This window comes from Aquarana catesbeiana, linkage group LG04 (assembly GCF_042186555.1).
Source record: "Aquarana catesbeiana isolate 2022-GZ linkage group LG04, ASM4218655v1, whole genome shotgun sequence".
In the NCBI taxonomy this organism is placed as follows: domain Eukaryota; kingdom Metazoa; phylum Chordata; class Amphibia; order Anura; family Ranidae; genus Aquarana; species Aquarana catesbeiana.
Window position 1 is genome coordinate 474,389,146 of NC_133327.1, and position 24,401 is coordinate 474,413,546.

General features: G+C 42.9%; 1 protein-coding gene across 1 annotated transcript in view; it reads right to left on the bottom strand.

The window, feature by feature from the left end:
• The window catches only part of NUP133 (nucleoporin 133), a 1,112,480-nt gene that overhangs the window by 9,653 nt on the left and 1,078,426 nt on the right, over positions 1-24,401 (bottom strand). Inside the window, 1 exon segment of the mRNA XM_073627602.1 lies at positions 1,769-1,833. Within this exon segment, the coding sequence (XP_073483703.1) occupies positions 1,769-1,833 (65 nt within the window).

The window sequence follows — 24,401 nt, forward strand, 5'->3', positions numbered from 1 at the left end:
TTTTGGGCCAGGTCTTATGTGAGAATAAGGGGATAACCTTAGGTTTTAAAGCTGAAGCTTGGGAAAAGTGTGAAGGTGCTGTGTTTAGAGGAAAGAGCACCTGAAAAGCAACTGCTAGGTTAACTTTCATCCAAGGAAGCAAAACTTTTGGCTAACTGCTTCGCCAAAGAAGCATCGAAAAGGAATTTGTGCGAGATGTCTTTAGCAGGCAGGTTCAGATATCCAAACATTTTGTCAGAGAATCCTGTGCATATGAACAGAGTTAAGAGCCATTCTGGAAATTTGTCTCATGACGTGTTCAGAGGACCCACACAAGAATAACAAGAGCAGAAGAAAGAATCTGCACAATCAGGAAAAACAGGGTCATGTTGGTTGTTCAAATTACTGGTCCAGTTTACAGTGGTATGACATACTGAAACAACAACCAGAGCGGTTGCAGGGCTGGGCCTGCCAGGGTAAAGAGAGCTTTTAGGAGAGACTCAAATTTTCTGCCCAAAGTGTCTTTTAAAGTTGGAAGTTCTTCACTAGGCAACAAGCTTTTCAACATTAGCAAGCATACTGCGGGGTAGCTCCCTCCTCAATATGGTGACAGTGTGGAAGAGAAATCTTTGTAGCTTCCTCCAATACTGCTTCTATGTTCTCTTCATTTCCCTGTGAGTGTCATCTAGGACTGGCATATCAAGGGTTGACTCTGGTTGAGAAACAGAAATAGGAGCAGAGGCTGGGCAATTTTTAACTCTGGACAGATATGATTGCCATAATCTCTCTGAGAAATTGTAACATAGCTACAGAAAATGTTACTTTTGCCAAAGTAGGCTACGTGCTGCATGCTTAAAACAGAACTGGAAGGGCTACAGGGCACACACGAGCACCAAGAAGGCACACACGAGCACCAAGCTGTTTTAAAATGGCTTCCTACCCTCAGGAAGCAGCCATCCGACTGTTTGTATTCAATGGCAGGATGGCAAGTGGTTAAGCACAATTCCTGGGCCCATTTATATATTTTTAATTTAGGGTGATATATTTCATATATTTGGATAGGCAATTGCTGAGCCACAATACTTGGTTTTATTGGCAGTGTTAAAATTTGAGGTGCATATTTTATGGTATTATAGGTTGCACACCATGGTGTTGATTTAATAAAGGCAAATAGACTGTTCACTTTGAAAGGGAAGGTTCACTTTGCAAGGGAATTTTCCCCATGAGTTAGAGAATGTAGTAAAGTTTTACTTTGCAAGAAATACACCATCATATGCAAGGAATGCTTGTTGCTTGCACATAATTGGATTATGGAAACCTGTAGAATTTTACCTCATTCACTAAGCTCTATGGAAAATTCTCTTGAAAAGTGCAACTTCCCTCGCAATAGGAAGTGTCTATTTGTCTTTAGTACATCAACCCCGGGGTGTGCAATACTATAGCATGAATGTTAATTTAAATTAAGAAGCCAGGAGACCAGTTTTGACCAGCCAGTAAAAAAAAAAAAATCCTAGGAAAATAGTCAATGAGATAAATTATTTATGGCATGCATAAAGAATAAGGTACCTAATGTATTTGTTGTACGCTAAAACGTTTACAGTGAGAAAAGTAGCAGAAGATACTATTTCTTACTTCTTTTTCTCAAGGGTAGTAACCCACAAGGATATACTGGTCACCAAGTTTAATGCATGTATAATATAGACCCAGTATTTATTCAAATATTAAGGAGATCCATAAAAATAAACATTTACATCCCAAATACTCATGGCTCAAAATATGCGATACTTGCATGTTTTTCTTTACAGATTTGCAAAGTATTTCTTGCTTCAGTTGTTCCAAATTCACTCCATCATCCTTAAAAACACAAAAGTAGACAGTATATATTCGGTGTGTCAAGCTGAACGAAAAATAAAATTGAACGTCTCTTAAAAATTTGCTTGCAGGAGGGCCCATTTGTATGTCTCTAATACAATAAATACTTAGTATCTGCATATTAGCAAGTTTCTTTGGATTGTACACTGAGCTGCGAAGTTTACAATCTTGGCATACCTTGGTGCAGAAAATGAAAGTACATGTAAAACCCCAGAAAGAACTATTGCTATATCCACTTCCACTTTTTGTTTACAGGAAACAATCAGTATTTTCTGCTAGAAAATAACTTAAAACCCCCAAACATTATATACTGTTTTAAAGCAGAGGCCCTAGAGAATAAATTGGCGGGTGTTGCAATTTTTTATATCACACAGTATTTATGCAGTGGCTTTTCAAATGCATTTTTTTTTTTTAAATACACTTTTTTTAATTTCAATGCAAAAAAACACAATAAATAACATTTTTTCGTGATATATAAAAGATGATGTTTACGCCGAGTACGTCGACAAACAATGTAAATCTTACTGTCCATAGGGGACGCTTTAAAAGCCTTTATAGTTTACCACTTTAGATCTACAGAGGTGGTCTAGTGCTAGAATTACTGCCCAAGATCAGACGTTCGCCCCGATTCCTCACGTGTGGGACAATCGCTGTTTGTGTGCATGCGGGACCGATGCAAACGTTCACCTTTGCGCGCGGGGATGGGGGCACTTTACTCTTTTCTTTTTAATTGATATACAGTGCCTTGCAAAAGTATTCACCCCCCTTGGCTTTTTACCTATTTTGTTACATTACAGCCTTTACTTCAATTTTTTTAAATCTGAATTACAGTATATGTGATGGATCAGAACACAATAGTCTAATTTGGTGAAGTAAAGTTAGAAAAATATATACATAAAACTATTTTTCAGAAATAAAAATCTGATAGTTGGCATGTGCGTATGTATTCACCCCCTTTGTTATGAAGCCCATAAAAAGCTCTGGTGCAACCAATTACTTTCAGAAGTCACATACAGTGGTGACGGAAAGTATTTAGACCCCTTTAAATTTTTCACTCTTTGTTATATTGCAGCCATTTGCAAAAATCATTTACGTTCATTTTTTTCCTCATTAATGTACACACAGCACCCCATATTGACAGAAAAACACAGAATTGTGGACATTTTTGCAGATTTATTAAAAAAGAAAAACTGAAATATCACATGGTCCTAAGTATTCAGACACTTTGCCCAGTATTTAGTAGAAGCACCCATTTTATCTAATACAGCCATGAGCCTTTTTGGGAAAGATGGAACAAGTTTTTCACACCTGGATTTGGGGATCCTCTGCCATTCCTCCTTGCAGATCCTCTCCAGTTCTGTCAGGTTGGATGGTAAACGTTGGTGGACAGCCATTTTTAGGTTTCTCCAGAGATGCTCAATTGGATTTAAGTCAGGGCTCTGGCTGGGCCATTAAAGAACAGTCACCCCTTTGTTATTTTAGCTGTGTGCTTAGGGCCATTGTCTTGTTGGAAGGTAAACCTTCAGCCCAGTCTGAGGTACTGAGCACTCTGGAGAAGACTTGGCCGCGTTCATCTTTCCCTCAATTGCAACCAGTCGTCCTGTCCCTGCAGCTGAAAAACACTCCTACAGCATTATGCTGCCACCACCATGCTTCACTGTTGGGACTGTATCAGACAGGTGATGAGCAGTGCCTGATTTTCTCCACACATACCGCTTAGAAGGCCAAAAAGTTCTATCTTGGTCTCATCAGCTGTAAGGTCTTATATAGACAGGTGTGTGGCTTTCCTAATCAAGTACAATCAGTATAATCAAACACAGCTGGACTCAAATGAAGGTGTAGAACCATCTCAACGATGATCAGAAGAAATGGACAGCACCTGAGTTAAATATATGAGTGGCACAGTAAAGGGTCTGAATACTTAGGACCATGTGATATTTCAGTTTTTCTTTTTTAATAAATTTGCAAAAATGTCAACAATTCTGTGTTTTTCTGTCAATATGGGGTGCTGTGTGAAATGAAATGATGTCCACCTGTGTGCAATCTAAGTGTCACATGATCTGTCATTACATATACACACCTTTTTAAAAGCCCCAGAGGCTGCAACACCTAAGCAAGAGGCACCACTAACCAAACACTGCCATGAAGACCAAGGAACTCTCCAAACAAGTAAGGGACAATGTTGTTGAGGATTAGGTTAAACATTTTTCCAAATCTTTGATGATCCCTAGGAGCACCATCAAATCTAACCAAATGGAAAGAACGTGGCACAACAGCAAACCTGCCAAGAGACGGCTCCACACCAAAACTCACGGACCAGGCAAGGAGGGCATTAATCAGAGAGGCAGCACAGAGACCTAAGTTAACCCTGGATGAGCTGCAGAGTTTCACAGCAGAAACTGGACTATCTGTACATAGGACGACAATAGGCAATAGGCCATACGCTCCATAGAGTTGGGCTTTATGGCAGAGCGGCCAGAAGAAAGCCATTACTTTAAGCAAAAAACAAAATGGCACATTTTGAGTTTGTGAAAAGGCATGTGGGAGACTCCAAAAATGTATGGAGGAAGGTGCTCTGGTCTGATGAGACTAAAATGTAAGTTTTTGGCCATCAAAGAAAACACTATGTCTGGCGCAAACCCAACACATCACATCACCCAAAGAACACCTTCCCCACAGTGAAACATGGTGGTGGCAGCATCATGCTATGGGGATGTTTTTCAGCAGTTTTGCAAGGAGGAATGGGCAAAAATCCCAGTGGTAAGATGTGGCAAGCTCATAGAGACTTATCAAAAGCAACTTGGAGCTGTGATAGCCGCAAAAGGAGGCTCTACAAAGTATTGATTTTAGGGGGGTGAATAGTTATGCACATTGACTTTTTCTGTTATTTTGCCCTATTTGTTGTTTGCTTCACAATAAAAAAAAAAAAAAAAAAATTAACCACTTGCCTACTGGGCACTTAAACCCCCCTCCTGCCCAGACCAATTTTCAGCTTTCAGTGCTCTCACACTTTGAATGACAATTACTTAGTCATGTAATACTGTACCCAAATGATTTTTTGTCCTTTCTTTCATACAAATAGAGCTTTCTTTTGGTGGTATTTGATCACCTCTGGGTTTATTTTTTGCGCTCTAAATGAAAAAATATGGAAAATTTTGAAAAAAAAACAAAACGCATTTTTCTTAGTTTCTGTGATAAAATTTTGCAAATTATTAATTTTTCTTCATAAATTTTGGCCACAATTTATACTGCTACATATCTTTGGTAAAAATAACCCAAATTAGTGGATATTATTTGGTCTGTGTGAAAGTTAGAGAGTCAACAAGCTGTGGTGCAAATCATAAAAAATTGATCACACCTGATGTACTGAAGGCCTATCTCATTTCTTGCGACCCAAACAAGCCAGGAAAGTACAAATACCCCCCAAATGACCCCTTTTTGAAAGTAGACATTCCAAGGTATTTAGTAAGATGCGTGGTGAGGTTTTTGATGTTGTCAATTTTTCCCACAATTCTTTGCAAAATGAAGATTTTTTTTTTCACAAAATTGTCATTGTAATAGGTTATTTCTCTCACGTGGCATGTGTATACCACAAATGACGCCCCAAAAAACATTCTGCGACTCCTTCCAAGTATGGCGATACCACATGTGTTGTATTTTTTCACAGCCTAGCCACATAGAGAGGTCCAACATGCAGGAGCATAAATTACATAAATTAGCATAAATTACACATCTAACTTGTTGACTACCTATTACACTTTTGAAGGCCCTGGAGAACCAGGACAATGACATGTGACACTGATGACACTAATACGTGGCACGTGACACTGATGACAGATGGTACTAATATGTGGCAGTGACATGTGACACTGATGTGGCACTGACAGATGGCACTAATACGTGGCACTGATGACAGATGGCACTGATACGTGGCACCGATATGTGACACTGATGACAGAAGGCACAGATACATGGCACTGATGACACTTGACACTGATAACAGATGGCACGTGACACTGACAGGTGGCACTGGGGACAAATGGCACTGATAGCTACTGTGGGCTTTGTGTTTTATTTAGTGTTCACTCACGCTGCAGCACAGGTCGCTCTCCCTCCTCACACGCAGTCTCTGTGTGAGGAGGGAGAGCTGCCAAAGAGAGATGATCTCATATGTTTACATTTGAGATCATCTCTCATTGGACACAGGTAGCTCATCCCCCACAGCTATTACCTTTTGTATCAATTGACCCTCCCTCCTAGATTGTAAGCTCTAACGAGCAGGGTCCTCTGATTCCTCTTGTACCAAATTGTTATGTAACTGTAATGTCTGCCTTCATTTTGTTAAGCGCTGCGCAAACTGTTGGTAGTATATAAATCCTGTATAATAATAAATATATCTATATCCACACAATGTATGTATATATCTATCTATCTATATCTCTATACACACACACACACACACACACACACACACACAGTACCTCAAAAAAGTGAGTACACCCCTCACATTTTCGTAAATATTTTATTATATCTTTTCATGTGACAACACTGAAGAAATGACACTTTGCTACAATGTAAATTAGTGAGTGTACAGCTTGTATAACAGTGTAAATTTTCTGTCCCCTCAAAATAACTCACCACACAGCCATTAATGTCTAAACCGCTGGCAACAAAAGTGAGTAAGTGAAAATGTCCAAATTGGGGCCAAAGTGTCAATATTTTGTGTTGCTACCATTATTTTCCAGCACTGCCTTAACCCTCTCGGGCATGGAATTCACCAGAGCTTCACAGGTTGCCACCGGAGTCCTCTACCACTCCTCCATGACGACATCACGGAGCTGGTTAGAGGCCTTGTGCTCCTCCACCATCCGTTTGAGATTGCCCCACAGATGCTCAATAGGTTTTAGGTCTGGAGACATGCTTGGCCAGTCCATCACCTTTACCCTCAGCTTCTTTAGCAAGGCAGTGGTTGTCTTGGAGATGTGTTTGGGGTCGTTATGTTGGAATATTGCCTGCGGTCCAATCTCTGAAAGGAGGGGATCATGCTCTGCTTCAGTATGTCACAGTACATGTTGGCATTCATGGTTCCCTCAATGAACTGTAGCTCCCCAGTGCCAGCAGCACTCATGCAGCCCCAGACCATGACACTCCCACCACCATGCTTGACTGTAGGCAAGACACACTTGTCTTTGTACTCCTTGTTGCTGCCACATATGCTTGACACCATCTGAACCAAATAGATTTATCTTGGTCTCATCAGACCACAGGACATGGTTCCAGTAATCCATGTCCCTAGTCTGCTTGTCTTCAGTAAACTGTTTGCAGGCTTTTTTGTACATCATCTTTAGAAGAGGCTTCCTTCTGGGATGACAGCCATGCAGATCAATTTGATGCAGCGTATGGTCTGAGCACTGACAGGCTGAACCTCCACCCCTTCAACTTCTGCAGCAATGCTGGCAGCACTCATACGTCCATTTACCAAAGACAACCTCTGGATATGACGCTGAGCAAATGCACTCAACTTTGGTCAAGCGAAGCCTGTTCTGAGTGGAACCTGTCCTGTTAAACCACTGTATGGTCTTGGCCACCGTGCTGCAGCTCAGTTTCAGGGTCTTGGCAATCTTCTTATAGCCTGGGCTATCTTTATGTAGAGCAACAATCCTTTTTTCCAGATCCTCTGAGAGTTCTTTGCCATGAGGTGCCATGTTGAACTTCCAGTGACCAATATGAGAGAGTGAGAGCGATAACACTAAATTTAACACACCTGCGACCTTGTAACACTAACAACTCACATGACACTGGGGAGAGAAAATGGCTAATTGGGCCCAATTTGGACAGGGGTGTACTCACTTTTGTTGCTAGCGGTTTAGACATAAATGCCTGTGTGTTGAGTTATTTTGAAGGGACAGCAAATTTACAGTTATACAAGCTGTACACTCACTACTTTACATTGTAGCAAAGTGTCATTTCTTCAGTGTTGTCAAATGAAAATATATAATAAAATATTTACAAAATATACACACACACAGGATATAAAAAGTCTACACACACACACACCTGTTAAAATGTCAGGTTTTTGTGATGTAAAAAAATGAGACAGAGATAATTTTAGAACTTTTTCCACCTTTAACCACTTCAGCCCTGGAAGGATTTGCCCCCTTAATGATCAGGCCATTTTTTGCGATACGGCACTGCCTCGCTTTAACTTACAATTGCATGGTCGTGTGACAATGTACCCAAACAAAAATTAACGTCCTTTTTTATGCACAAATAGAGCTTTCTTTTGATGGTATTTTATCACTTCTGCGGTTTTTATTTTTTGCACTATAAATAAAAACAGACCAACGATTAAAAAACAAAAAAACATTTTTTTTTACTTTTTTACTCTGCTATAATACATATCCAAAATAAATAAAAAAAAATTAATTTATTCATCAGTTTAGGCTGATATGTATCCTGCATACTTTTGGTAAAAAAAACCCAAAAAACGCAATAGGAATATATTGATTGGTTTGTGCAAACGTTATTGCGTCTACAAACTACGGGGATAGATTTAGAGACGTTAATTTTTTTAATTGTTTTTTCTGGTAATGCTGGCAATCTGTGATTTTTAGCGGGACTTGCGGTAGACAAATCTGACCATAAATGACCCTTTTTGGGGACCAGTGACATTATTACATTGATCAGTGCTATAAAAATGCACTGATCAATGTAAAAATGACACTGGCAGGGAAGGGGTTAACACTAGGGAGCGATTAAGGGGTTAACTGTGTTCCCTCAGCATGTTCTAACTGTAGAGGGGATGGGCTTACTGGAACATGACAGAGATTGCGGTTCCCGATCAGTGGTAACAGTAGATCTCTGTCATGTGATCTGGTAGAACGGGGAATCACCTTGTTTACATAGGCAGTTCCCCGTTCTGCCTCTGCTCACCGGGATCGTGGGTCGCCGGCGGACATAGGGTGCTCCGGGTGTGCGCCCGCTATCCTTCCTGCATGGACCAACGTACAGGTACAGCAATTCACGCAGGAGAGCCGACCTGCCGCAGTAGGTCTGCGTAAGCTGGTTGGCTAGTGGTTAATATGACCTATAAACTGTACAACTCAGTTGAACAACAAACTGAAATCTTTTAGGTGGAGGGAAGTAAAAAAAATATGGTTGCATGAGTGCGCACACCCTTCAATTAATACTCTTTCGAAGCACCATTTGATTTTATTACAGCACTCAGTCTTTTTGGGTATGAGTCTATCAGCATGGCACAATATTTGCCCACTCTTCTTTGCAAAAACACTCTAAATATGCTAGATTGCAAGGACATCCCCTGTGCACAGCCCTCTTCAGATCACCCCACAGATTTTCAATCAGATTTAGGTCTGGGTTCTGGCTGGGCCATTCCAAAACTTTCATCTTCTTCTGGTGAAGCCATTCCTTTGTTGATTTGGATGTAGCTTTGGGGTCGTTGTCATGAAAGATGAAGTTCCTCTTTATGTTCAGCTTTCTAGCAGAAGCCTGAAGGTTTTGTGCCAATATTGACTGGTATTTGGAACTGTTCATATTTCCCTCTACCTTGGATAAGGCCCCTGTTCCAGCTGAAGAAAAACAGCCCCAAAGCATGATGCTGCCACCACCATGCTTCACTGTGGGTATGATGTTCTTTCAGTGATGTGCAGTGTTGTTTTTGCGCCAAACATATCTTTTGGAAATCTGGCCAAAAAGTTCAACCTTGGTTTCATCAAACCAGAACACATTTTTCCACATGCTTTTGGGAAACTTCAGATGTGTTTTTGCTAAATTTAGCCGGGCTTGGAGGTTTTTCTTCTTAAGAAAAGGCTTCTGTCTTGCCACTCTACCCCATAGCTCAGACATATGAAGAATACGGGAGATTGTTGTCACATGTACCACACAATAATTAAATAATAATAAAAAAGAAGATAAAAATCACCACCGCAGTACCCAGATAAAGTAATATGGGGTAACCAATGACTGCCTGCCTGCCGAAACTCCTGAAGCATTCTCTTTTGGCTTTAATCCAGTAAGCATTTAGAGAATGTTTTTGAGATGTGCTTTTTCAAAGACATCTGCTATAGCTTCAGATTGAAAGTAGGATAGTTGCGCGCTATTATGCAGGGAAATATTTAAACCTGAAATTGCTGCTGCTGTCACTTATGTGCTCCCACAGAAAAACAGTAAATAAAGTGTAAATGAGACATAGGTAAAAACACACAAAAATAAATCAAAACTAGTGTGCAATATAAGTGTTCAAACAAAAGTCCAATAATATAAAGTGATAATTTCTTCCGCTGACATGTGGGGAAATGTGAAATGTTTCTTTGCTTCAAACAATCTCAAACATAGTGCTCCTGCCACCACATGCAATGCTCGCTCACCTCCTTACAAGACCCTTACAAACACGCCTTGCACTCTGTGCAACTCTCCCTTCAGGAAATCCTCACTGATCCTTGATAACCTCTGTTGGACTCTCAAGAAACAAGTAATGATCTATATCTGATAAGGGTTCCTTCCACTACTTCACACTTGAATCCATTGTAATCGACATTAGCTACCGGTAGTTTCAACAATACATGGAAAAAACAGAAAGTGCCTCCAATAGTGCAGTATCCGAGGGATTAAAAATGAACCTCTCCACCCCAACAAATATACAACTCACATTTTTTAAAAAATGTAAAAGCATTGATAATACATCAGAAAGGTCTCACTCATTTGCGACAAGATTCCATTGCCAGGCTCCACCTCTGCTAGTTTCACCACCTCACACGTGGCTTCATCTAGATGAATGACCATCTAGTTGTTGGAGCATTGTTGGATTGCCCAGAGAGGAAAACTCTCAGACCGTGCTGACGCTGCGGGTCACCCCCCCCCCCCCCAAGACCTACCTGAGAGTTACCGGGCTGAAGATGATCGGAGTGACCAACAACTAGATGGAGCATAGACCGTACAAAGAAACGCCATCTGCTGTATTTGGAACCGTGAAGCTCGCCCAAGCTCCGGTTTCATTCTGCAGCTCTGAAAAATAGTGCTGTGATGTGAAAGGAACATTCCTACAGCGGAGGAGAATTCTTCCGGAAGGTTATACCACTGATCCAGTGCTATACCACTCTCTCAGTCCTCTACATTTTACCATGCAGACCAGACCTGGTTTCCTAAGGCTCTGAGGAAGAGGAAAATCCTCGAAACGCATTAGCCGATCATCCACTTTTTATCCCTTGTATGGGCATAATTTTAATACCGTTTAATCAAGTGATATTATTGTATTTTATCTACATTTGTGAATATGTAGTATTTTTTGTATATACCACTTTGTTTCAAATAAACTTTCTAAAGGATTCATGCATCCTTTTCTCTTACCTGTACAGTACTTCCGACTTCCCCTAGCTGGTCTAGGCAGTGGGGTATGCATGATCAATTATACATTAACACCACCACGAAAATACTACCATCTTTCCATCTTTACTAAGGCCCTCCGCACAAGAGCAGGAGAGGTTTTTTCATTTTTTTTTTTTGTCCATACTTTCCCCTGGTGAGTGATATAGGCTACTGCTGTGGCACTGTCCAATTGCATTCTGATAAGAGCTTCCATGGAGAAGGGGGGGGGGGTCTAGTGGTGCAGAGCTAATTTTATTTCTAGGGGGAGCTTCTCTTTTCTGGTTCACCAGGTTCCCTGAACTGTGAGAAATGAAAACACTCCTTCCCAGCCCGTGAGGCTGGCATCTGTTACCATCTTCCATGAAAAGGTGGGAAAAAGGACTTGTCCATTTCCAATGCTAGATTGGTTACCTGCCAAGCTATGGAGCTCCTTGCTTGGCTGAAGAGAATCATAGGAAAGTCTAGAAATAGAGAATGATTGTTACAGGCCAACAGAATGTTGTGTTAAAGGTGCTTTGGGTGGAACTCTGCAAAGGGAACAGCTTTGAATGAAACAACCATAAAGCCTAGGACTTGCATGGAGACATGGGATTTTTTTGAGCATGAAATCTTGAGAGAAAAGCTTATTTGGCAAAAGGAGAACATTTGCCTGGGCTATTATCTAAGACAAGGGTCTTCAAACTATGGCCCTCCAGTTGTTCAAGAACTACAATTCCCATCATGCCTAGTCATGTCTGTGAATGTCAGAGTTTTACAATGCCTCATGGTATGTGTAGTTCCGCAACAGCTGGAGGGCCTTAGTTTGAGGATCCCTGATCTAAGATAAGGGCTTGATATTACAGGTGCAAGGAAGGCTGATGGGATTTTGGAAGTTGATTGCCCAACCCAGTCAGAAAAATCTCTGGGAGTCAGATAATAGTAGCACATTGAAACAGTTATCATCCTAAATGGTTGGTAGAATTTCCTGTAGGCTCTCTGCGGAACGCATGCTATTTGGCCCTTTTCTCCCAGCTCTCAGCTGATCTGCTATTGCAAAGTTAATTTCCAGTGAGGTACCACAATTACGGAATGTGGAATGGATGGGGTTGTGCGTGTCCACATATACAGGCTGCTATAACCCAGGTACTCATCTGGTTCCTGTGACTGGCTCTCTGTATAAGGAGCCAGCAGGAGTGCAGCAACGTGTTGTGTGCCATCTTGAAGGAAGAGGCGGGTGGGAAAGGCATTACCCAGGAGGCGTGATGCAAAAACCTCATCCTCCCGAGATAGGAAGATGAAAAAATGCCAAGTTCAAATTACCTAAGCAAACATTAATTGGCAGGGTTTAAAACAATAAAGGGACTAACACTCAAATCCTTTGCTTGCAGAACCTCATAATGTGCTACACACTGCAGATTGTGTTAGTAAAAGCCAGGAAACAGTGTAAATACACAGGGAAACCCAGTCTTATCTTATCCATGATGCTGGACCTATTCCTGTCATGGTGGGCATACCCTAAAGGGTTTTCAGGGTCTGGGAACCATAGAAATAGTCCACAGCCCTGGACCTGTATAGCACCATGCGGCAAAAACTACACACAGTGCATTATGTGCAAAGGTGAGTGCCTAACATATCCTAATCAGCACTATCTGCGCTTGGTGTAAAATTGTGAAAATCAATATTCATTTTATTTATAATTAATTTTAACTAATCAATAATATAAACAGTTGCACACGCCAATATCTACCATAAAAACAAAAAAAATGTTGCCTTGCCATTAAAATGTCCTCGTATCCTCATATAAACTGGAATACCTAACAATAATTCATAAAGTGCATATAGTGCTTAAACAAATAAATGCATCTAATTCATATATGTATATAAAAATGATAAATGCATCCGATTATTATCAGTAAAGATGGAATTCATAAGATCTGTGCTGTCATGCAGGAAAAAATTAAAGTGCAAAGTCCACAGAAAAATAAATTGTTAAAAGTACCTTTTCCTGTCAGGAAACTGACAGGAATGGGTACATTCCAACACATAGCTGTCACCATCCTAGTTGGCTGCAGGGTATCCCCAAAAGCCATTTTTTGAGGATCGGACGTAACTGTTCCAATATAAATGATTTTATGAGCCAATCATCAGTGATTAAACAACGGTTTACTGAGAATGGCTACTCTAGTCAATTTTTTGACAAAACTATTCAACAAGTTGCATCTGTGGATAGATGTGATCTCTTAGCGCCTAGAGGGAAAGGGAAGAATAATTCAGGATATGAATGGTCTTTTTCTGGTACAATAGTTTTTCTTGGAGGAAGCACAATAACAAAATAGCCAATCACCTATGCAGGAGTACAGCACATCAAACAAATCATAATGACAAAATATGATCAACTAGGTATTTTAGAAAAACAAGACATCCCATGAGCGACCTAGGGGTACAAGCTGCAGGTCCACATATGCTGACTATGCCCTGAGGGCCTACTAAGGGAGCCTATAGTTCAGGTGCACTAGTTTGCTAGAACTAACTAACTAGAAATATTAAGTGTGCTGCTCTACTGGATATCTCCGCGGGGGTGGGGGGGTGGGGGGTTGATATGGATAGATAAAGATAAGAAAATGATTGGGAACGTTCAAGGTCTAATAACTCAGTAGGGTGAATGCAAAAATTTTGACCTAACGGTGTGAGCCGCAGGTCCACAGAAATGCCCTAGGTCTGCGGACCTAGGGTCGAACTATGGAAAGGTAAGACTGAGGGGCCATCTTATGCCTGATATAAGTTTGCAAAAAAAGTAGAAAAAAAAAAAAAAAAAAGGGGGGGGGAGGGGATAGAGAAGGGGGGAGGAGGAGAGAAGGGGGAAAGAGGAGCCCTGCAGACTGAGGAAATGTATGTAAAGACAATTAGGAGAGGCCCAGGCTGCAAAGTTTATGAGGAAGCCACAGTAGAGCCGAGACAGAAATTGGAGAGCAGTTTGGGAGTACAAGGAGTGGTCACAGGGGGGAAGTCGCGTGGAGTAAAATTATTTGCGAAATCTGAGCAGTCTGGTAATATTATGAACGGTTTTTCTACCACCTATTCTAGTCAATATAGAGTGTGAATAAACTGTTAAATAAACACTGGAATATCATTAAAAATAATGAGGTCTTGGGCCCAGCTCTCACAGACCACCCTAAAGCAATTTTTTAGAGAGCACCTGCATTGAGGCACTCAGTGGCACCTAACGTCATTGAGCCACCCAAACCTTCTTTTTTATGGGGTTTTTATCCTAACAGATTTGCTCCGTGTGCAAGTGTTGTGGGTCCAATTCCAGGAGGACTCAGATATTTACATCTACAGTATTGGGGAAAACATACAAGATTGATGGGTTCATAAACTGTTCTACCAAAAATGTATGTAGCACTAACTCTCGGTGGAGCTGCTGGTTTAAAGCATGCTGTTACCTTCTCTCTCAATACCTCTGTTTCACCGGCACCGGGTCTAGGGTCCCGTTGAGTTTACCTCTGGACGATGTAGATACCAAACACTTGAGTATATTTTCCAATGCTTTAATGAACCAGTAATAAAGGAAGTAGCAGGAAAGAGGCAGAAGGAAAGTTGCAGGGAAGCTCAAATACCTTTCCTTAATATTCTTTATAACATTCTTTGGAATTGACCACTTGTAGTTGAATGCACTCCCCTTGTGGGATTCAATCTTTGCTCGCCTGGATAGGCCTCTCTCACTTGCCTAGCAGCCAGCACGTAGCACGAACAAAAGTCTCTGCCACAGACTTGTTTAGAATAAAACCTGTACGATCCTCTGCCACAGGATGTATTGGTTTGCGGTGAATGTCAGACACAGTACTTGAACCTTTAAGCCAACCCGGCAGTACTATGCAGTAAGACTACTTCAGGATACGTCCACTAACCGAATCACCAGGCCCCTCTCCAGACCAGCACTCTGCATGATCCTTCCATGACGGGTCCTCCCCTAGGATCTCCTCGGTTGTCCAGCTTCTTCACTCTGGACAGCTCAGGACCATTCCTCTGCTGCTGTGGTAGGCCCCAGACAGGCTCCTGGGCCCACCCACACGCTGCAGCCGCGTGGGTCTCCCGTACGGAGGACCACGAGGTGGTACTCCTAACGCATACCTGTCGGCCAGGAGGGCCAGCAGGTGACTGGAGAAAAAAACCCCTAAACATGGCGTCTGTCCCATAAATACCCTCTCCCAGAATGCAACTCGGAGGACCACCTCCACCGAGTTGTCTCCGGGACAGAGGAGCACTCATACGCTTCAACACGTTGCCTTTCCAACACCAGCCCAGGTGACAACGACACCCACCGGCACAGTGTGGAACTACACGCAACTCAGCCAAGCTGGAACAGAGGCAAATCTAACTTCACCTAACAAGCAACCCACAAAATGTACCTATCAGCGGTAGATTGAAAATCTACCAGCGCTACATGTAATATATCTTTTGCAGTGTAGCTGTGGGTTACAATATGTAGGGAGAACCAAGAGGACTTTACAAATGTGTTGTGAACATCTAGCTAACATTAAGAAAGGTTATAGAAAACACAGTCTATGAAAACATTTTGCTCTTAAACATGGTAGGAATCAGTCAGAGGTAAAGTTAGTGGGCATAGAATCTTTTTCTTCTCTGACAGGGAAGCAATGTAGTTCGCCATATTTCCTGGCACAATACCTGCTGGATATATGACCTCTAAACCCATTGCCCACAAGGGCTTAATAAAGAATGGGATGTACATTGTTTCATTATTAACAGTTAAAATCTAGGAGGATTAATTAGGCCATTTTTCAGTTGGTCCATTTAAAACCATGACATTCCACTATGTACTTAATTTTTTTATAGAATGATTTTTACTGATGGTATTCCTATGCCGAAAGTATGTCTTCCGCCATTTTAGTTGCTGGCACTTTCTAAATGGATTACTGTGTTTACAAATGGGACCAGTACTTATTGCTCCCATCACTACTTGTTTGTATTTCATCATTTCATAATTTAGACATATTCTTGCACCCAAAAAAATGACGGCTGGAAGAACTTTACATTCTTATGTGTGTTACACTCTATAAGTCATTAAACTTTTAAAATCGAAACCCCCTCCTAACTAGTCACTATAGATCATTACTACAATTATATCCATTCGACTGCACCAAAAAATGATTACCCATAATCTTTATAAAATATTAATTGGTTAAGAGAAATGTATATGGCTATATCAATACACATAAAAAATGAAAATATTAGGAAAAATATGAAAAAGTATGAAAGAATGTAAAAAAATAATACAAATAAAATAAAAATTAAACTAAATAAATAAAAATAAAACAAAAATAAAAATAAAGATCATTAATAATCCTCTAAGAAGCAATTAATGTCAAGTTTTACGCTTAACCCATTTGATTTCATAGTATTTGCGCACATGGGATTTAAATTATTGAATTGTGAAGAGGACTTTGGGGACTATTGTCAAAAACCTATGTTCTGGCGCTTGATGTTTTGCACTATATATTGACACTTTGCACTATATAGTTTTGATGATTGTATTTATTTGTGCACATTTTGCAGACACCGTTTTTGTGGTAAAAAATTGTATAAGCACTTTAGGATCAGCACAGTTACATTTCCTATAATAAGTGTATATTGATTGGTTTGCGCAAAAGTTATAGCGTCTACAAAATAGGGGATAGATTTATGGCATTTTTATTATTTTTTTTTTTTACTAGAAATGGCGGCGATCTGTGATTTTTATCGGGACTGCAACATTATGGTGGACAGATCAGACACTTTTGACACTATTTTGGGACCATTGTCATTTATACAGTGATCAGTGCTACAAATAGCCAGCGGTTACTGTATAAATGACACTAGCAAGGAAGGGGTCAAACACTAGGGGGTGATCAAGGGGTTAGATGTGTTCCCTGGATGTGTTCTAACTGTAGGGGGGATGGGCTCACTACAACATGACAGGGAGCAGTAGATCCCTTGTTTCCATATGCATCTCCCCGTTCTGCTTCTCTTTGCCGCAATTGCGGGCCAACAGCGAACATAGAGTTTGCGGGACCTGCGGGCACGCTCCCGCTAGGCAGCAAATTCAAAGGGACATACAGGTATGCCCATTTGCCTGCCCGTGCCATTCTGCTGACGTAAAGAGGCGTTCGGCAAGTGGTTAAATGTAATGCAACAGCAGGAGTTTCTTTGTTGGACTCCAGAAATAAGGCAGCTGTCATGTACCAAGTTGAATAAACAGAGAAGTGGCGGCGACCTCTAGTGTTATATGAAGCTATATAGTCTTGTTAATCGGTGAGCACCGTTATCCCTACTGACGTCTAATATGATGAAACGTACGTCGGACAAAGGACATAGCGGCGACGTCAGCATGTTTCTTCCATCAGACTTGTAAGTCTTTTTAACTGGTTGCCGACCAGCTGCCGCAGTTTTACTGCAGCAGAATGGCACGGCTGGGCGAAGCGTCGTTACCTTACGTCGCTTCGCCTTTTGGCGCACGCGCGCTCGCAGTGTGTGCCCGGCGGGCGCGATGACAGCCGGGATCCCGCGATCGCTTGATAGAGTGACAAAGCCAGAACCAGGATCTGTGTGTGTAAACACACAGATCCCGGTTCTCTCAGGGAAGAGGAGATAGATCGTGTGTTCATACTATGAACACCGATCTCTCTCTCCTCCTAGACAGTCCCATCCCCCCTACAGTTAGAACACTGTGAGGGAACACAGTTAACCCCTTGATCGCTCCCTAGTGTTAACCCCTTCCCTGCCAGTGCCATTTATACAGTAATCAGTGCATTTTGTTAGTACTGATTGCTGCATAATTGTCAATGGTCCCAAAAATGTGTCAAAAGTGTCCACCGCAATATCGCAGTCCTGATAAAAATCACAGATCGCCGCTATTACTAGTAAAAAAAAAATATAATAATAAAAATGCCATAAATCTATCCCCTATGTAGACGCTATAACTTTTGCGCAAACCAATCAATATACGCTTATTGCAATTTTTTTACCAAGAATATGTAGAAGAATACATATCGGCCTAAACTGAGGAAAAAATTAGTTTTTTTGAAAAATAATGTGGGATGTTTATTATAGCAAAAAGTAAAAGATTGTGTTTTTTTCAAAATTGTCGCTTTTCTTTTGTTTATAGCGCAAGAAATAAAAACCGCAGAGGTGATCAAATAACACCAAAAGAAAGCTCTATTTGCGGGAAAAAAAGGATGTCAATTTTGTTTGGGTACAGAGTCACACGACCACGCAATTGTCAGTTAAAGGGACAGTGCCGTATCGCAGAAATTTGCCCGGTCATTGAGCAGCCAAATCTTCTAGGGCTGAAGTGGTTAACAAATGTTTTTTTATTGGAGGATGTTTCGCAATGAGCATTTCTTCTCTATATACTATGCCCCATATTATCCTGTGTGAGTAATTTATGGTGGAGAGATCCGGAGATCGCTTCCAAGCCATTAATATCTTATGGGCATTCTTGAAGGGAGACATACTCCATACCCATAGTAAGGGGTGAGCTCACTAAAGCGAGATTAGTCCCTAATAACCTCTCATTATCCGCTAAGAGGATTATTTACTTTTCTCAGAGTGCCTAATGTAGCATCCAGCATGCAAAGCAAACATTACAGGCCAGCCCACAAATTGGGGTTCAGGTATAGTCCCCAAGGTACAACCGGAGAATAACCGATCCAGAAAACTGCCTAGGGCAGTAAGTGGTTAGACCTTGATAGAAGTTTTAAAGAAAAAAAAATTATGTTAAAAAATGCTCAAGAGGAGAACAGGTCAATCACCTAAAGACACTAGCAAAAAAAACTGGAGTCTCATGTATTGAGTGGGGGTATATGGTGTGCCCTGGGGGAGTCCTCTAGCTAAATTTTTTGCCAGTGTCCAATCACCTGAAAGTAGCTGCATATAACCAATGGTCTAAAATCCCATGTCCTGTAAGGCTACTTTCACCCTGGGGCGTCGGCGGTAAAGCGCCGCTATTTTTAATGGAGCTTTACCGTCGTTTTTGCCGAGGTTTTCGGCCGCTAAGGGGTTAAAACGACCTGCAAAGCGCCACTGTAGCGGTGCTGCCCGTTCATTTCAATGGGCAGGAGCGGTGGAGGAGCAGTGTACACACCGCTCCAAAGATGCTGCTTGCAGGAGTTTTTTTTTTTTTTTTTTAAATTCCTTTATTTTATTTCAATAATGCATGTTACAGTGTGATGTACATGTTATCAAGATCTATAACATTTAGTGAGTAGTAAAAAAAAAAAAACAGAGGTATGGAGAGGACTTTAACAGAAACTACCGTCGACTAAAGATGTGACACATATACATTCCTCTAGTTTACACGGTCTGTGTAATGAAGGCGGAGCCTGGGTGTATGGGAAAGTCTGATGTAATGATTATCATAATATCCATTTGCAAGCAGTTCCCTGAGATATGCCTTGTTTAAACTGATGACTTGTGTATTAATCCTTAAACAACAGGTATAAGGGTAAACCAAAATAACAAAGAGAGAAGCTCTCCACTGACCGGGGGTGGAGATATTCCTTGCCGATCAGTAGAGTCCGGCAAGGGGCAACTAACGTAGAGTAATGTATACCATGATATTCAATATATCTGATCTGATCTTCCCTTAGCCGGAAAAGTATAGGGGATTGTGAGAGAACCTAGGAAGAGAGGGGGAGGGGGGGGAGGGAGGGGGAAAAAAGCGGGAGACAGTAAGGAGGGAGAGGCAAGAGAGAATGGGAGGTGAAGTGGAGGGGGAGAGGAAGAGAGAGGTAAAGAGAAGAGGGTGGCGGTGTCACCCTCCAGCCAAGCAGGGTCCTCGTATCAAGGAGTGTCCGCATTAAGTCATCTCTCGGAGGTAGGCCTCGGAGTAGATGAAGTGTTGCCAGGGGCGTCAGGTCTCCCGAAAGGCTTCCTCCCTGTCATGCAGGGTGGCCGTAAGATCTTCCATGTCCCGCAGATCATTAACCCTAGCATACCACTGAATCTTCGTTGGTGGGATTTCCAATCTCCAAAATAGAGGGATGCAGGCCTTAGCCGCATTAAGTAGATGTATGGTGAGTGAAGCTTTATATTTCTTGATTGAACTTCTAGATAGGTGCAGTAAACAGGCCCCAGGGTCTCCCCCCAGTGCGACACCCGTCAAGCGTTCGACCGTGTCTGTCACCTCTTTCCAGAACGGTTTAATCTTGGGACAGTCCCAGAAAATGTGCAACATTGTTCCTTCTCCTGCTCCACAACGCCAACATAGATCCGGCACCTGCGGGAGGAACCTGTGAAGAGTGGATGGTACTCTGTACCATCTGGTCACAATCTTGTAGCATGTCTCCTGGACCCTTGTGGCTAGAGAAGATTTTTGGGCAAAGTGTAAGATCTTTTCCCTTTGTGTTTCATCAAAATGCGCTCCTAGTTCTGTCTCCCACTTAGTAAGGAAGGGGGGCACAAAACCTTCAGCCGGGGCGATCAGAGAGAGGTAGATCTGGGATAAAGAGTGGCGTATGGGCTCTCTGCGGTGGCAGATACGTTCCAATTCCGTAAGTGGGCGTGGGGGACCTAGAGTTCGGGCGCTTCGGCGTAAAAAGTTACGCAGTTGGAGACCGCTCAGGAAGTCCAATGGCCTGTCTAGGTCTTCTATTCCCGCGGTCGTCCTGAGCTGGCCACCGGAATCCAGGAAGTCATGGAGGTGTGGCCATCTATCTCCCGATGATAAGGCTTTAAAAATCGGCCCCTGGCAGCCCGGCAAGAAGTCAGGGTTACCCAGGATCGGCACCATAGGGGAAGGGATAGGTGAAATCTGGGTTTTACGAAAGGTTTCTCTGACCACTCTCAATGTGTTTCCCAGAGTTGGGTGTTCGGCAATGGACTTCGGGATCGGAGTGGTAAGCCACGGCCAACTCCTGGCTGTACCGTCTGAGTCCTCCATCTCCATGGTGACCCATTGTTTGGCCTCTAGGTGGCAGTACCAGTCTATCAGTCTGGTAAGATGCGTTGCCCTGTAGTAGGCTTTTACGTCTGGTAAACCCACCCCTCCCCTGCGTTTTGCCAAGTAAAGTAGTTGTAATTTTATGCGTGGCTGCCTGTGTGACCAGACAAATTCTTGGAGGAGTGCGTCGATTCGTTTGAAAAAAGAGGGCGGGAGATGTATGGGGAGGGCCTGTAGAAGATAGAGTATCCTTGGGAGGGATGTCATTTTGATGGCATTATAGCGTCCAAACCATGTTAAAGTGAGGGCGTGCCAATGCTGCAGGTCTGTTTTAAGTCTATGTAGAAGAGTGGCAAAATTTGCTTGGTAAAGGTCGGCGGGGTCCGCGGTGATGGCCACACCTAGGTACGGGATGGTATCGGTTGCCCAGTGGAACTGGTAGTTCAGGCGTAATTGTCGGATATTTTGCGAGCTCAGTGTGATATTAAGCATGGAGGATTTAGACATGTTTATTTTAAATAGAGACAGAGCCCCGTATTCCCTCAGAGAATGAAGCAAGACGGGGAGTGAGGCAATGGGGTCAGCCAGGAAGAAGATAAGGTCATCTGCGAATGCGGCGACCTTGTGGGCTCCAGATGTTTTACGGAAGCCCTCTATGTGGGGATTGGCCCGTATCTTACAGAGCAGGGGTTCTAAGGTAAGAATAAAGATTAGGGGAGACAGGGGACAACCCTGTCTGGTGCCATTCCGAATGTCAAAATAACCCGACCTGGTTTCGTTGACCCTGACCGCCGCTGTGGGGCTAGAGTAGAGTGATAGGATCCAGCTGAGCATCGACGGCCGAAGGCCAATGTGTTCGAGAGTAGCTCTAACAAACGTCCAATCTACACGGTCGAAAGCCTTCTCTGCGTCAGTTGACAGCAGGAGAAGGGGTCGTCGCGTGGTCCTAGCGGCATGTATGAGGTTCAGTACCCTAATTGTGTTGTCACGTGGTTCCCGTTGGGGGACAAAGCCCGCTTGGTCTTTGTGTATTAGGTTTGGTATGTGTGGGAGCAATCTGTTCGCCAAGATCTTGGCAAATAGTTTCAAGTCGGTGTTTAGCAGAGCTATCGGTCGGTAGTTTCCACACCTAAGTAGGTCCTTTCCCTCTTTGGGGATGAGAGAGATATAAGCCCTAAGGGAGGCTATGGGGAAGGAGTTACCTTTCGTGATTGAGTTAAGTGCAGCCACTAACGGTTTGGAGAGTGTCTCAAAGAATGTTTTGAAGTAAGTTGGAGTGAGGCCATCAGGGCCTGGGGCTTTCTTTGGCTTGGAGCTCGCCAGTGCTACCCCCAGCTCCTCCACCGTGATGGGGTCCTCCAACCCCTCCACGGTGTCGGCCGGTAGAGATGGCATGCCAGAGGAAGCTAGATATTCATGTGGGGTGGGTCCTCCAGTAGGGTTAGGGGCATCGGGAGAGGTTCTATCTAGGTTATAGAGACCGCTGTAAAATGAACGGAATTCCTCTGCCATTTCTGTTGAGGTAGAGACCCTCCGACCCGAAGGGGATAGAATGTGGGGGATGAAAGTTTTGGTGCGGGGACCGTGTAAAGCTCTGGCTAGGAGAGAGCCAGGTTTGTTAGAGAATTCATACATTGTACGACGTGACCATGCTAGCCTCTCTTTCGTTTTATGCAACAGAAGCGAGCGAAGCTCTTCACGTGCTTTAAGTAACTCCTGGTATACAGAGCGTGCTAGGCTAGCCTTATGTGTGCATTCAAGGGTCTTAATCTGAAGTAGAAGTTCTTCAGTTCTACGGGTTCTTTCCCTCTTGAGACGTGCCCCAATGCCTATCAAAATGCCCCTGATAACTGGCTTGTGCGCCTCCCATATCACCAAGGGGTTGGGAACCGAGGCTACATTAAATGTAAAATATTCCTGCAGTTTGGCTTGGATCTCCGCGCGGATCTCTGCAGATTGAAGCAGTGATTCGTTCAGTCTCCACGAAGGTGGAGATTTAGACATTGGTCCCATTTGGAGCGTCAAGTGTATTGGGGCATGGTCAGAAAAGGAAATGACATCTATGGATGCGTCCACCACCCTTGGCAGGTCCTGATGGGAAAGGAGCAGGTAATCTAATCTTGAGTACGAATGATGAACTTGTGAAAAGTACGAGTAATCCCTGTCCTTGGGGTGTAAGAGGCGCCAGGGATCCATCAAACGAAGTGAGTGAAGATCAGATTTAATACGTTTAAGGCGAGCGTATGAGAGATGAGAGGCACCCCGTGAGGTGTCCAACAGGGGGTCCATCGCAAAGTTCATATCGCCCCCAAAAATGAGCATCCCCTCCGTAAACTCAAGTAGTATGGGTATCAGCCCACGCAGGAACCGAGCATGGTCGGCATTGGGGAAATAGATATTGGCAAGAGTGACCTGAACGTCCGACACCCTGCCCTTGATCAGGAGAAAGCGGCCCTGAGGGTCCGCCTGCTGTGCCCCGAACTCCCACTGTACAGACTTTGCCACTAAAATGCTAACCCCCTTAGATTTGGAGATAGGTGAGATGCTGTGGTATGCCGTCGGGAACAGATTGTTAGTCAGTTTGGGAATATGCTCACCATGAAAGTGGGTTTCCTGTAGAAAGGCAATTTGGGTTTTAGTTCTGCGTAGGTCAGCTAGTAGCTGGGAACGCCTTTCTGGGATATTGAGACCCCGTACATTAAGGGAGGTCACCTTTAGGAGAGCCATTGTGGCGGCCGGGGCGCTGAGGATCGTTGACAGAATGAGGAGGACAATTCCCTCTGGTTTAAGTTCACGTCCCCTCCCAGCTAGAGGGCAACAGCACCAGGGAATAGAGAGGAATAAAGAAGGAGAAGACAGGATCAGAGAGGGAGGAGGAGAGGGTAGGTAAGGGGGGGAAGGGGAAGGGGGGAGGGAGCAATCTAAGTAAGTCAAGTGACTACTCTAAGATCTCCCGGCCGAGGCACAAAAGGAATTGTGCAGCAATCGGGAGGTCGCCCTAAGGGGGGGTGGTCGATGCGGCGAAGTGCGCAACAAAAAGTTTTTGCTCACACCTAAGTGAGCAAGACAAGCAATATGAGAAGGTACTTTTGGGAGTGGTAGGGAGATGCACTGAGTGGGGGGCCTTCAGAATCAGAAACATTGAGAAAAAACAATACATTAACCATCATAAGTAAGGTGTAATTTACCACAAAATTTACCACAAAACTGGGCATAACATCCATAAACGTAACTGTGTTTAAGGCTAATA